At 38.5% G+C, this 15,776-nt stretch overlaps 1 protein-coding gene across 1 annotated transcript in view; it reads right to left on the minus strand.

The window, feature by feature from the left end:
* Positions 1 to 15,759, minus strand: part of GRB2 (growth factor receptor bound protein 2) — a 28,718-nt gene extending 12,959 nt beyond the window's left edge. The window contains exon 1 of the mRNA XM_003211604.3: positions 15,518 to 15,759. Coding sequence (XP_003211652.1) covers positions 15,518 to 15,595 — 78 coding nt within the window. The 5' untranslated portion in view covers positions 15,596 to 15,759. The remainder of the gene's footprint in view (positions 1 to 15,517) is intronic.
* Between the last annotated feature and the right edge of the window lie 17 nt (positions 15,760 to 15,776).

Consider the following 15,776-nt stretch of genomic DNA (forward strand, 5'->3'; position numbering starts at 1 on the left):
ACAGATGCGTTTTATATATATATATAAAAAACTACAAATTCACCAGCTCTGCCTACACTCTTTGCAAAGGCTGATCACCGAGTTCTCCCCTCGCATTAGTCTCTCTCACTACTGCCACCTGTATAAAGGTTAAGCTACAAATATCACAAAATTGTGTATTTTCAGGAGGAAGGTTGAAAGATGTAAAACTTCTGTTATACAGCTAGCAATTTAATTGGGCTTCAGTTAGCCAGGAGATCCCCAGATGTCTCAGTGAAAGCATGGGCTCTCAGACATGAGATTCACATTGTGTTCAGTAACTTTTATGGTGCTTAACTGAATGCTATCTCTTACAAAGTGGATCACCTAAGAATTATTGCTTAACTGTCAACATTTGGACACTGCAGTGAAAGCAGTCCCATTTCAGAACTTAATAAAAATAGAATGCACAAATAAAGAAAGGTCATTACCACAGCCTAAGCTCCACAGCTTGGCTTGTGCATGCATAGAGCAGAATCCTACAGGATTCACAAGAACAAATTCTTAAAAAGAAGGGCAGTGTTGTTTTTCCCTAGCAGTAGTTTACAGCAACAAAAGACCAGGACCAGCAGTCTTTTATAACTAGCTGTAGTGCTCAGGATGTTATTAGTGAAACAGAAGATAACACATCCCATTTTAATGCACTTTTAATTTGGAGGCATTGAAGATCACAGTATTTTGTCAGTTCTCTTTTGTGTCATATGGATTAGCTTACTCAGGTATAGTGGGGATGGTCATTTGCTTGCAAACGAGTGTTCTTTCTTATTGAGTTTTGTTTAAAAAGTAAACAGATTTGCACTGCTAGATTCAGCTTTAGCAGCAAGAGGAATCACCAGTGAAGCACACAGTGAAGAACAGGCAATGTTCTGAGGCCTAGAGAGCTCTCGTCATCCTCCACTCTTTTTAGTGAAGAAAACTGACCTGAATTCTGAGTAAGATCCTGCTATGCTGCACAAGTTCAAAATCCACACTCTCCAAATAACCCAAATGCACATAAGGCCATTTGTACATAAAGAACAGAATATACCTTGCCTTAAGCATCTAAATAAAACTACAATTTTGAGAAAACCGGTTTTATGTAGTGGTCAGACTAAGGTCTCCTGGTTGCTATTCTTGAATCTGCTGCTAACATGAATGCTATAAATTCCAGGCCCTCTGAAAAGAGGTTGTTTCTAGCTATCCCTTCAAGCTTAGCAGAGTGGATAAAACACCTATTTTAGCTCACTTATTTTGCTTCCCTTTTGTTTCCAGGCCTGAAGAAGCAGTAACATGTATTCCATAACTGGTGTCTGAAGCTGCGTAGGAAAGCTTCCTTCACAAGTTTCAGACAGACCTTTTGTAGTCTTCCTAATTTCAGTCTACCTGAAAATATCTGCACTAGTGTTCTCAGCAAAATGTATTATCCCAGTGCAGAAGAGACCTTTTATCAAGGAGTAGAAGGTCAACGATTCAAAAATCAAGGCTGACCCTCCAGTAATGATAGGAAAAAAATGAGCTGTATATACTGAAAAGCCAGGGAATGCTATGCTCCCATTCAGTAGTCTCTCCTTCATTTAAAGTATATGACTACACACCTTCCAGCATTAATTTTTGTATAACTGAAATGAGATGAGGAGATACTTATTTGTTATATACAGGTAGAATTTCATCCTTTATAAACTTAAGAGTTTGTTTATTCATCATTTTAGCTACACTGTACAGACAAAAAACCCAAAATCTTTGAGAACTTGATTTTGGGATGATGTATTTAATCTCAACTACCTTTTCACTAAATTTTCTGCAACTGTCGAAGGGTTAAAATCAGGACCTCAAATCTAGAGACCAAACACAATGAGATCAGAATAATAAGATCACCATAAGCTGCCTCACACAAATAGCTCAGATCAACCCTAATCTCTTCACAATGAGACAGATGGAAAAAGCGTGAAATCAGATAGCAGGAGGCCAATTTCCTAGAATAGGCAACTTTTCAAGGTTCACCACAGCATAAGTCAATATTTTGCAAGATTTGTACCTATTTAACAACTTTAACACAGCATACTGGAAGGCAGAAACAAGCACCTCCAAATCCACACTACGTAATATAAAAAAGTCAAAGTAATTTTAAATCAAGGATTCCAAGACTGCACATGACAAGAGACTGCTTACTGATTTATATTGTAAGGCGGATAAACACTGTTAGGGTAACGATTTGCATCTGCAAGTAGTTGGACAAAGCAGTTACAGGGAAGGGATGATTTTAATGTATTAATAAATACGATTTATTAATTAATAAATGTAATTTAAATGTATTAATAGATCCAGCATGCAGTGATGCCTCAACTCTTCTCTTTTTAGGATATGAACACACACAGGGAAGCACGAAATAGCCTCAAACGTACAAAAAGCTGAGTTATAGCAGCCACTATCCAGCTACTTCTGGAACATGGCCAAGAATTGGCAATAGGGAAACCTGTGTGGGCTAAGTGTGTAATACTTTAGCTCTATCCTGGGTCAGGAATATGCCTTGAAATTAAACAACATTTAAGGAAAAGCAAGAAAGAAATCACCCAAGGAATTACATTCAGACTGGTGGTTATGAGAAAGATGGGAAAACTCTTTTCAAGCAGCTAGCAGGTACCAACTTTCCTCCTAGGAAAAGAGAGCTCTACTGTGTAGATCAGCAAAAGCCCTAGGCTCTCTAAATCAAAGCCTGCCACGTAACACCTTTGAGGTTTGATGTGAAATTGAGCAGAAGGGTAAGCTATAAAAGCTCCTGTGAAAAACTAAAAAAGCACCACAAGATTCCATCTCTTACCAAGCAGGTTCATCTTCCAGTTTAGACTGATTACTCTCATAACTCCCATAAGACATAAGTATTTTGCATGTATCTGCTTTTACCAAATAATTTTACAGTATTCCTCAACTCAGACCACAAGAAGCCTGTTCAAACTCCTGCAGCCCTCGCAATTCTATAAAACAAATACAACCACAATTAATAACTTGGTATTCACGCAAAGCTCCTTCTATTACCCAAACTCCACCTGCACTTTTGCATGACTTGCTGCCTCAACCTCTCATCTGTGCATTTTATATGTTAAGTTAAACACTGCTTTGTGGGGAAGATAAGATGATCTGAAAAAGTCACTTAAAAGCCCCTTCCATTTGGGGATGTTCCCCGACTCGAGAGACCCAACTCACATCAGTTCCACCAGGCTGCTCAGACAACCTTGCAGACATAAAAAGGTCAGTATGGCTGTTAATAGAGAATTACAGCCTTCCGGCAGGGCTGGCTTTTTTTTGCTTTCTATCAGAATCTTAATCCAACCACAGTTATAAACAACCCTTGCTTAAGATGAGACACCTTCAGATATTGACTATAAATTCAATTATAGATTAACATTGACTGAAAAAACAAAGAAAATAAATTAATGAAGGCTACAGCTCTCCCTATCAAGACAATTTCAGTGCATACGGTTATATTTTGGCTTAGCAGGACATAAGAACTCAGTTTTCCAACGTATAAAAAACATATTTGGGGCACCTAGAAGATAACTAATTTACCAATAAGAAGCCACAATTATATCCATCAGAAAAGAGATCTATCAGCTGCAGAGTGACAACTTTCATCTAGCAGATCTTTGATTTTTATAGCAGAATCTGATTTTACTGAGTTATGTTTAGCAACATCTCTAGCTGGAGAGGAAATGCACAGGTACTTGGTCTGGCTGATCTCCAGAGTCACAACATGTAAGAGAACTTTTCCTGTTATCCAGTCCCTGCAAAGCTGCTCAGACTTCCTCTTTAAGGGGACACGCACACGCCAGAGGAAGACATTTGCAAACAGTTTCAGAGCACAGCACTGAATATCATCTGACTCATTCCTGTCATATTTGCATAATGTAAGCACACAGATCTTGCAAACCTTCACAAAAGCATAACAATGTACCAAAAAGCACAACATATCAAACTAAGCAAGATGAAGGGAGCTTACATCAGCTCTAGAGCATTATACTCACTTGAAACAGCTCTAGAGCATTATACTCACTTGAAACAGCTCTAGAGCATTATACTCACTTGAAACATTTCACAGAGCATATCCAACCTCATAAAACTATCAAATGAGGAGAAACGAGGTGTAGTTTTATTGTACAACATTATATAAGCATCAGTGATACTGACACCTGCACACAACACTGAATGGAGGAGCAAAAGAGGAGAATAAATACACCAGTAATGGAGAAGTATTTTTAGAGGGCTGCTTTTAAAAGCCAAGAAATGTATACTGAGCACCTATCTTCCAATGAAGTCACAGCTCTCCTCTGTTTCTGGTCTGCTTTACGCACTATGGCATAGCACTATGAATCTGAAGTTTAAGGCCAGCTCAAACAGCCCCTTGTCACTGACACTTCCAAGCCACTTCAACCACCTAAGATTGTTCTGATAGACCAAAGAGTTTTCATTCAGCTTTGGTTATTTCCACCTTGTCAGATTTTCCTAGGGTAACAAGATAACAATTTCAAATGACATGCACTAAAAAACTCACTATCCAAAACCACTAGGTACACTCTAAATTCAAACTCCTGAACATGGAGGGAACCAATAACTTTTAAAAAACAGTCAACAAAACAAAGATGTTTCACCAAAAAAAACTGGAATTCGTTGATTTTGCAACTAAACTTTTGCGAAAATGAATTTGATCACAATTCTACACCTTAAGTTGTTTTCAGAAGTGTTTATACTAATTTTGGAAGCCAATAACAAACAGTTCCAACTGGTTACGCTCAGTTGCTTCTGTAAATCTACAGAGTGCCTGAACGAACTCGTTTGAGATATAAGCCGTTCACTTCCAGGTTTTCTTAGCTACTGGATCATGAGGCATACAAGTTGTGCATCAGTTTTCTCAACACAGTAAGTTTTTCTAATAAAATGATTGAGGATGCACAATAAACTGATCACAATCAACCTCAGCTTTCATAAAGATGCCAAATCCACTATCCTTTTCAGCACAAAGCTTCTTCAGGACTTTCACATTGATTCATGTCCTTCACATATATAAACCTCTCTAGGGTAAATGCATAACATTCTATAAAAATAGAGACTAAGTTGGGTGTACCAACATCTCATGTTGATCTTTAATTTACAATAAATTTTATGATGCGATGTATGATTGCTTTCAGACTGGAATTTCTATTATATCTCAGAAATCTTTCAGTTACATCTAGATTTAGCCTACATTGTGGCTAAAGGTGTTGATTTACTCCAAGACTAATTTGTTTTTTTTCTTCTCCAAACTTATCACTGGATTACAATTCGATTTCTGGAAAACCAATTGCACAACTGAATGAAACATCCCCAATTCTATACTCACAGAGTTGGAATAACAAAATTCAGAATTACAATGAACTCAAGTTGAACATAAGCAGCTCAATTACTTCTGGCACAACTGGAAAGTTCAGCCTTTCAAAAAAAGAAAAACTACATCCTACTCCAAAGCCTGTAAAAATATGCATTCCTCACTACACTGAAAAAAGAACCGATACTTAATGACGAAGAGTTGGAAAGAGGGATGCCCGGACCATTAACAAGGAAATAATGATACATGGTATGGATTGCTCCCCTAAAGCAAGAATCATTATTGTGACTGGCCTACATCTACCCCCACAATGAAGACAATACCAAGTGTCAGAAGCCCTTATGAATGGCAAAATGCAGAAACACCAGAAGCTCCTCTGCTCAAGGAAGAAGCTTGACCAGCCAAGCAGTAAGAATTACACCCAAGCCAGAGAGTTGTTTAATGGTACACAATACATGCTCATTTCAGCATCAACACAGTGTTTCTACTCTGACTTAATCTAGAGAAGTGCAAGGCCAAAGACCTCTAAAACAAGTTTGACCTGGCGTCTGCCTTAGGAAAGGGCCAATACCACAGCTCTGCGTGGCTACTGAAAGCAATGTTCTGAATTATGCACCAGGGAAGGGGCATAAAAAGAAAAAACAGCACAATAGCATGTTGAAGTGACACTTTCAAAAATTCCTCCTTATGTTATTAAGTTCCTCTTCCAGTTCAAGGTTAATAAAATAGCATTAATGAATGCATGATTTGCTCCATACAAGGCAAATTAAACATTTAAATGTAAAAAAACCTCTGTATTTCTTAAAAGACTGACCCCACAGTAGTCACTGGATCTCACTGCCACACAGCTTGGGAAAAACACTTGTCCAACATCACTCAGGATTAAGAAGTAAAAACAGTGCACTAATATAGGAACTTTTTTTTAGTTTAAAAAGCAGTATGAACTGTAATATCACAGGAGCAGAGAAAATAGAACTGGAAGTTCTGGCACATGCCTTCTACCCCTTCCACCTTTAAAAATATCATACTACTAAACATACAGAGCTCTACAAGAGAAGTCTACTGCTACTTTCCTGGGCTATGAGTAAAAAAATAAAATCAAAGACTGTCCTTGAATAATGCAGATACTAATGCTAATCATGGTGCATACCAAAAGTAGTAATCACCTTACTCCAGAATCCTAAGACAGCTGAGGCACCAAGTTCCTCTTGGAAAAGATCAGAGATAAGTAAAACCATCTCCTAATTAGAGACTCTAATTAGTAGAACAGTTCCAGGTCAAGAACAAATTAAAAACAAGAACAGAACTCATTATGGCTCTGTTGCAATAACTTGGAATATCATAATGCAAGTCACTGACACCCTAGGGTATATTATTTGACCACAGGCTAATTTTAAGCTCCCAAGTACGTTATAGTAGCACAATATCTCCATTATGTTTCTCAGTAAAAGCTATGTCCCTAGAATTCCCTCCTACTGGGAGATCCTGATCAGATCAATGCCTTTACCACGAGAAACTCCCCTACAGGGCCCTGAACAGGAGTCGGTCATTCCGACATAACAAAACAGATGTTTAAACTATTCATTAATGTGGATACCTTCAAAATCTTCCAGTTCCCTGAATTCACCGCGTTGACACTTTCACACAAATAAAGGCTTCCCAGGACTCCAATATATGAAATCTGTCTTGCTGACATATACAAAAACCAGCATCAAATCTTCTCTAACGATATTAAATACATCTGTATCTTGCACCACGACAGACATCAATTGGTCCCTGATGGTTTGCAACAATATTGTTGTTATGTAGTCATAAAACCTTCCCGGCCATACAGCTACCCAGTTAAGTTGATCTTCAAGCAGCTGTTTGGAAACTGGGCTTTCCTGGCAAAGCTATAAAAGCAAAAGGCAGTCTTCTCCTCAGACCTCCCATTTAATCACTGGCAAGACAGAAAACACAGTTCCACGCAGAAGACAAATGAACCACTAATTGAGATGAACTAGAACAGTTGCAAGGCACAAGCCCTGAGAAGACTCCAGCTTTTCTAGGTTTTGCAGAGATTGTTTCATTCAAATAAAGAATCTCAAGTTTTCTGCTACTCATCTCCACAAAGGCCCTCATCAACAAACAATGTAAGAAAATTCCTCAGTGGCTTAGGATGGGATTGAAAGAGAAAACAGTCAGTGTCCAAAATGGAAAGCCAGAATTTACTTCCATGGGAGAAAACCTATAAAAGTATAATAAATTTCATACCATCTGTGGCAACAAACAGGAGAAAGCCAACTAGTGTTGGTAGCTGGCAACATGACATGAAGATCATATAAGTCAGCTTAAATCTGCCCATGCTGAAACTGAAAAAACTTGCTAAATCCAAGCACGCTCCTGCCTGAAAAGTTTCTCATTCTGTGTTAAGGCATAAAGGCACCACCATTTCAGATGATGGCCTATCTTTTCTTTCAGCACTCCCAACTCTCTTGGCTGCCTTTATTAAATAAGGAGTTCTGGAGACTGGGACCAAGAGAAAAATGCAGTTTTGCAACATTAGGTATGGCCAGACTTCTCATTTTCACTCCGGTCCTAAAAAAACAGCTACATCCAGCAAAAAGCAAACTTTAAAAATTAGTGTGAATGTTTTTGCTTTGTGAGGACTTCAAAGAGCCCTGAAGGATCTAGAACTACATCCTTGTGTTGTGCACACTTTTGCAGAAAGCTGATCTGCAATTTGCTTCCGTCTCCCACGGGTAGATTTCTGTAGTTGACCATACTGTACATTATCTGTTTTATCAACTTACTGCTGTATATTTAATCCCTCCATCTTTTTGCAAAGTCAAAAATAATCTCTCTTCTAAACAAACAAGCTTTACAAGAGACTTATTACTCACAATGCAAGTATCATTAATAGTCTATCTAGTCTTATAGCACTATTACACACGTTTGTAATCCAGATAGGAGACAGGTGGAATTAAACACAGGTTGTCAAAGAAAAGAAAACTCAAAGAAGTTTATTGAAACATCAGAAGCCTCTTTGTATGCAAGTTCTTCTTTTTCATCCTTACTAAACGGACTGTGGGAAATAGCTTGCAGTGTTTACAAATACAACAGGCTGTAAAGGAAGGTACAGAAGGTAGGAAAGCTGAGACAGCTGTTATCAATTGGGTTATCTCAGTTGGATCTTTCTGCGGCCTGTGAAGAGAGTTGCTGGTTTCAATCTGGATATTCCTAGGTAAGTCACAACAGCCTTCATCCGTCAATCCTGTCAGAGACCAAGTTACATTCCTAATCTTAAAGGCAGTTTTCAGGAAGAATCCAAGGAATGCATCATTCGCTGCTGAAGAGTAAGACAGCGTCACAACAGCCTGATGCTGGAAGAGAGTTAAAGTACTTGGGTGTAAGTTGTCAAAACTCATAGATTAGCTTTTGAAAAACCAGGTTTTAAAGAAGAGGACAGAAATGAAGGCAAGGAGAAAACAAGTACCTTCTGCTTCCTCCATTCCTGAGGTCAGAAGAGAGCCTCAACACTATTACAGCCTACAGTTTATTCCTCTCAGGGACAAATACATCTTCAGCAAACAATTCTTGGAAGACATGCAAGGCACCAAATAACCACAAAATACATGAAATTTATCTGTGAAAGATATACACAACAGGTTTTCCTGATACTGTCTCAGTAAGGTATGTTTGTCAAGCTGATACTCATCTGCCAAGCTTGAAGTACAGTTTCATGGCAGGGTCAGGAAAATATTTTAAATCTTTTTTAAAGTGTTCAGTATATTTGTCTTGAAAACATTTTTGCTCCTTGCATTCGTTTTTTCCCTTCCCCTGCAACTGCAGGTCAAACTTTCAGCCACCCCCCCCTTATTTTTTTTTAAATGCAATTTACTTGAAAGTTTCCCTCATTAGTTACACCCTCAAGTAGTATTAAAGATCAGAATACAAGTTCCAGAACTACACAAGTGTTCAGAAAAAACCCTCAAGACAAACTGGCAGATCTTCAAGAACTAGAGGAAGGTGCACACTTCTACAGCTTAAAATCCTCCCCACTATGCTGAAATAGTCACTTTAACGTGAAATCTAAGGCACAGCTTTGCAAACAGACTATAATTTATTATTAACAGCAGAAACTGAGAACCAGACCAAATAGTAAAAAACGGTTTCATAGTTACACTGAAATAACTGAAGATAACAGAAGCGAATAATGCTCCAGTTGACTGCATACAAGGGTTTACAATGGAAAAATTTATTCAAGATCAGCAAGGTTTACTTTTTTTTTTTAATCTGGTGCCAATTTCTCACAAACTAGAGGGCTGACTGCTTAGACCACAAGTCTTCTGCACTAGCAGGGCTGCAATGCTTAGCGGAACCTGCTGGCTCATACATAACTCATGAAGAATTCCCCCTTTCCTCCCAAGGGAAGCAGTTTTGCATAAATACAGCACCATTTTATTTTTCCACGTGTAAACCCACAGAGTTTTAATACAAGTTAGAGCAAGAAGTAGGTTGGCTCAATGCAGAAAGTATAAATTCCAGAGACAAAGTATTTAAATAAGACGTTTTAGAGTAGTTATGTAACTACAGCTTAGTGAATTGAAAGAAAATCTACTTTCTAGACAGAAATATTTGTCCTATCTTTTACTTAATTCCAATCACTATCCTCACCTGCCCCTATGGAATGGGAGGACAACTGTTCTGATGCATCTTCAATAACAGGACTTGCCTTTCTGCTTTCATAAACACAAACAATTGGAAACAAAAAGATTCAAGATCAGGTACAGAAATACAAATAAGCAATTGTTTCTCAAGGGGGGGAAAAGAAAGCCTCTTTGGCTCTCCAAGATACTTTTAAAACAAGCTTTTATTTAATATCTAAAGAAAAACACTATTTTAGCACAAAGATAGAAACAAGCTTAGGAAAATTATGAAGTCAATTTAAAATGCAAATTTCATATTCATCTAGTAACTAATCAGGAAGTACCGCAGAGTAGCATCTGCATTTTAGGAATATAGTAAACACCCTAAAAATGATTATCATGAACAGTTTTGGAGACTGTCAGTTCATTTCTTGTATTATTAGAGCTTAGCTGTACAATCCTATGTGCTCAGCACCAGCCACCATGAAAAACACATTTTAAAGTTTGTTAAAGCAATTCTCACTCAAGTTGTCAGATGGTGGCACCAATCAGGCATATAATACATGAGAAAAGCTCAGGCTCCAACACATACAGGCTGCTTCATAGCCATTTTTCTGCTCCACTTGAACACCTACCCTTGTGAGGTGCCACAAGATGATTCTGAATTTTGCATATATCACTCATGATCAGCATTTACATATTCAGCAGAAAATGAGCCTAGATCCTGACCAACAGAATGCAGCTTGAGGCGTGACAGATGGAGACTGGCAGTGATGTTTATCTAAAAGGATATGTATATTTGAAAGGAATAACTTTATATAGTATTCCCTATGCTGTAGGTAATGAGAAAAGCCACAGGAAGTATCTTCCTGTCTTTCTTTTCTCCAAAAACCTGAAGTATGTAAAACACATTTTTATTTCCTTGTCTATATTCTGGTCAGTGACGCTAGCCCAGCTTGGAAGAGAATGTTAGTTAATTGCCACTGCAGAGCCAGCAAAGGAAATGAAAGAGCGAGAACTGCTGCAGGACAAAGCTGCAGATAAGATCCTGTGCATCAAAGTACTGCAGTATCAGTTTGCTGATCTGCGTAGAAATGCAGAACACATACAACTCACTACTCATCTGCATTTTGAATTTTTAAGAGAAAACTGGAAATGGCACGGACTGATGGCAGCTTTCCTAACAAATTGTTAAATGAAGGCAGGAAGAAATAAAGCACTGAAAACAAGTGCCACTTTTCACCAGTGCTCTGGTAAAACGGATTATTAAACACAAGTTCAACTCCTAGTTCATAAATGTTAGTGTTCAGAAGAAGAATAGAGATCTTTACTCTCTTTTGTACCTAAACATCAAATTCAGAAGTCTCACCTTCACCTCTTTAGTTAGCGCCTTCCCCACCAGTACTGAATGAGGGGAGCAGGGACAGGTGGGGAGAAGGGGAATATCCTTTGCCACACATCTTGTTAATCATCACCTTCATAGGAGCTAGCTTGAACACCAAGGCATCATACCCTTGATAGACAGAAATAAGCACAGGCTAAGAATTCATCCAAAGTCCGCAATCCTTTGTGCAGATGGCTGCAACGCCTGCCCTCAGTTCTGCTAATGCTTTATCTCTATTCTGCTGTCAAACCTGCAATTCAGCACCACAGACCAGAAGAAACATGAAGCAATGCACACACAGGAAAAACTCAAGCAAAATTAATTCTCATGATCAGTCCACATGATGACAAATACTCTGCTGCTACCCTTTACGTACAGGGCCTCAAATATGTTGCTTTTTTTTTTTTCCCTCCCCTCCCAAAGGAGTTTATTGTTACGATCCCATAACTACCTTTGATTTTCCAAAGCTTCCAGCATATATAAATAAAATCACTAACCGTTTAGCAAAAATTTTCATTCAGAGGCAGCCAGCAAATATGGAAAACTGACAGCATCAGTATAATAACCTTAAAATAATATAAGAGTTCAATCTCAGCAATTGTGAAAACATGCTAATGTTGCCTTTAATAGTTTGGTGAATTAATTTAAACTGGAAGAACAAGATGAATTTTACAATACACCACTTCCTTTTTGCTCAGCATGAGATTTTAAGTGTTGTTAGGGAACTAACACTTAACTACTTCATAAACAAAGTAAAACACTTGTAGGCCAAAAGGCTTCAGGTAGCACACAGCACGCAAGAGTTAAAATAAGTCAACCGTTAAACAGTCACATGAACAGAACCTTGAGGTAACTGTCAAGTGTAGATTTAGGGTAGGAAAAGAAACCCTGGTTTTGCTGAATGGTGCTGTCAAGTGATCAAAATCAGAATTCCAGGGAACCAGGAAAGCTGGTTTGTGTGTCATACAAAAGTGAAAACCTCAAAATTAAAGATAAAAGGCTCTTCTGTTAAAATGCCATCCAAATAATTTTATTCAAAAATAATCAGCAAGTACTCTTGAATTATGCTGACAACCACTGAAAACAGGAACTAATTTGCTTCTTCAGAAGATCACTTACCAGCTATGCCCCAGCTCTGGGAAAGAAGAAGGAAAAAGAGGAAACAGCAGTGGCCTATTTTATTTTGTTTTAAACAATTCTAACATTCAAGATATTCATTAGTATGGTTAGTTATTTCATACTACCATTTCAGAAATAGTTAGCAGAGTAGCTTCATATTAAACTATACTTCAGACTGGATATAGAAAGAATAGAGAAAAAGAGATCTTGGCTGGTTGTGTCTTACAATTTTTCTATTCTTCCCGCTTTACTCCTGCCAAACCACCAGCAAACATCAGCACACTTCAGGTCTGGATACTTTCCAGTTAGCACAAAGGCCAACAAAACCAGAAGTTGCTAGAAATACATAAGGTTTTGGGTACTCAGAGCTTGAATAACAAATATAGATAGAAACTGAAGTTACCAAGTCTCAATGAATACAGCAAGTGAACAGGGAAAAGACTGAAAAAGCATCATGACAACTGTTAACTACTCATAGTGAAAAACAGTAATCAAAATTTCAAGTAGGAATTCTTCAAACTTCTGTTGCTGTTAATAATGACACAGGCTATCTTCACACACTTGATAGGATGCCAGGCACCAAGTTTTATGAAGCAGCCACTAGTTCATGAAAAGAATGGTGAACTTGAGAACTGCAGCACTGTACTGTAATCAGAGGACACAGAAGGAAACAGCAACCTTTCTTTCCTCTGGCAAAGGCAAGGCAAGTAGCATTTAGAACATTAAAGCAGCTTGAAGAAAGCTGCCAGTTTTTACCTCCTGAATGGCAACACCGTGCTCTGCTACAGAATCACTAAACCAGTATGAGGATCCAGTGTACTGCAAGGGATGCAAAAACCATAGAAGCAGCTTTTATGACATACTGCCCACAAAAGAAAAGGCCAATCACTTTTCCTCTTCACTCAGCTGTTTTACAACTGCAAGTCAAAGGTCAACTATCTTCACTCACTTTTGGAATTCTGCCACAAGATTACTAACAACCACAGTTCAAATGCTATTCAATCAAGCCTGGAATACATTGGTGTTCAGCAATAGTGGCACCATGACATCATAGCCAAGTTATCTGCTGAAATCACATGAAGTCAGACTGGGTGCACCTTTGCCTTCTCTATGCAAATAGAGAAACATGAACTTTTAAGGAGTGGGAAATAAAGGGTTACAGATTGTGTTCCTTCCTTAGTGTGGTTAAGGCATAACATTTCTCTACAAAACAATTTCCTGCCATCATTATATATGCCATCAGATTTACTATGCCTTCCAAAGCTGTATCAAGATTAGTAAAGCTAGGTAATAGCTAGATTTGGAGAAGCCTAGGTGTGTGAAGATACACACGTGTCAGCAAAATCTGTCTCATGACTGAAGTGCATAGCAGTATTCAACGTGCTACAAGTTTATGTCTCTTTCCAATTCACTCATTCAAGGGCAGCAGAATTGACTTGATAAATAAAATGGATTACATGACACACATGAATGGGATACTCTGAGACTTTTCAATCACAAGTGTAATACTAAAGAAACAGATCTGGTACGCCTGACGAAAATTAATTTCTACAAAGTGAAAGGCAAATACAACTGATTCTTATATTTGTTTTCCTTTCCATTCAGCATTTTCTACAAGTTAACTTCAACTATTCTCTTCTTCAAATACACCACAAAAGCTGAGGGCAGTTAGCAGTGACTGAAAACAGAAAATAAACAAAGTTATCACAGAAGAAATCTAGTGTTATGACAGTTCTGAACATTTCAAAACAACAAAAGGAAATATTATGGTAATTACACAAATATGAGAATTGAGGTACACAGGTCTAACAGGTGATTTTAGGCCCATTATGGGCCAGGGATGTGAAAGACATAGCAGATACAACTATTTCGAAAGTACAGTTTCAAGGCAGGATGCATTTTTGCAGCCATGCAATAGTACTGCATTTCTAACAAAGCCATATTACTGAAATGCCAACCGTGTAAGTTTACAAGTAGAGAACTTTTTTCCAACTTATCTTAAAGTAGTACTAAATCAAGCCCTTCCCTGGTAAAAATGTTAAGCAGATAAGTAATCCCACTGAGGCCTGCAGGAGTTATTTGTCAACGTGCACAGTCACAGCCCTGCATCTGCAAAATTGGCACTACTCAAGGCAATTTCTACTCAAAGCATTTTAGAAATCACATCTTAACATACTTCTGTAGTAAATGTATCACGCTTGGAAAAAAATGCCCATCTTATACAATCATGGTGTAATACTAACTCTGAATAAAACTCAATTACATGACGCAAAAAAAGCTCTTACTAGTTGGAAATAATCAAGCTTAGAACTATGCTTCACTGAAGCTAAATCACTACAGATTTACATTTTACTCTCCCCACAACTGAATTTTTGGGCTTGTTCTGCGTGTTATTTTAAATAAAGTTTTAGAAATTCCTTTATTTATCAAAGTTCTTTAAAGAGGGGTTTTAAAAAGCTTTTGATATATTGAAAGAACTATAGATCAAAATTCCTCTAATGCATTCAAACATACACTTACATCTGCACAGATTCATTAAACATAAAGCCATTCATTCACATTCATCAGGCCAGAAGACAAAATTCAGCACCAACATTTGACAGCCTAATGCTAAAATATTATCTACTAAGAAAAAAACCTAATCACTGTTCTTGACACCAGAATCTTTGGCAGTAGGCAAAGGAAAGGACCACCACACTGATCTTGATAACTTTAAAGGGCAATCTATTGTGGAAGGAAATTCAGCACAGAGTACACTGTACTGTATTCTTCTGCTTATTTGCAGACTAAGTTTTCAAATATTCCACAGTTTGAGAAGAGAGGAGGAAAGACTTTGGGACATGATTAACACAGAAAGGAAACAGCATCTGCTCTGGCCAGCCTGGGCTTGAGGAAATCCTAGGGTACCCTATTAATCCTCCACTGAGTTCCCAGCAAAAGCCAGGTCCAATGGACAGGAAGTGACTGACCAGACAGAAGTCAGAGAGGGGAGGGCAAAAAACGGGAATCCCCAATCCCTTACCCTCCACTTACCTTAAGTATATCCCCCCGTTTGAAGCTCAGCTCGTCGTCTGCTGTAGCTTTGAAGTCGTATTTGGCGATGGCTTCCATGCTGGGGCTGCCGCACCAGGCAGTGCGGGCAGTAGGAAGGAAGCACTCCCCGCAGCCTCCTTTCCACCCGCGGCGGCTCCCGGCTCAACCCTCCCACGGTCCGGCTCCGCTCGAGGCGCCGGCCCCGTCTCTCACATACAGGGGAGGCCAGGGGACGATCCGCCCTAGAGGAGAAAGAGGT

The sequence above is a fragment of the Meleagris gallopavo genome, chromosome 20 (assembly GCF_000146605.3).
Source record: "Meleagris gallopavo isolate NT-WF06-2002-E0010 breed Aviagen turkey brand Nicholas breeding stock chromosome 20, Turkey_5.1, whole genome shotgun sequence".
NCBI lineage: Eukaryota > Metazoa > Chordata > Aves > Galliformes > Phasianidae > Meleagris > Meleagris gallopavo.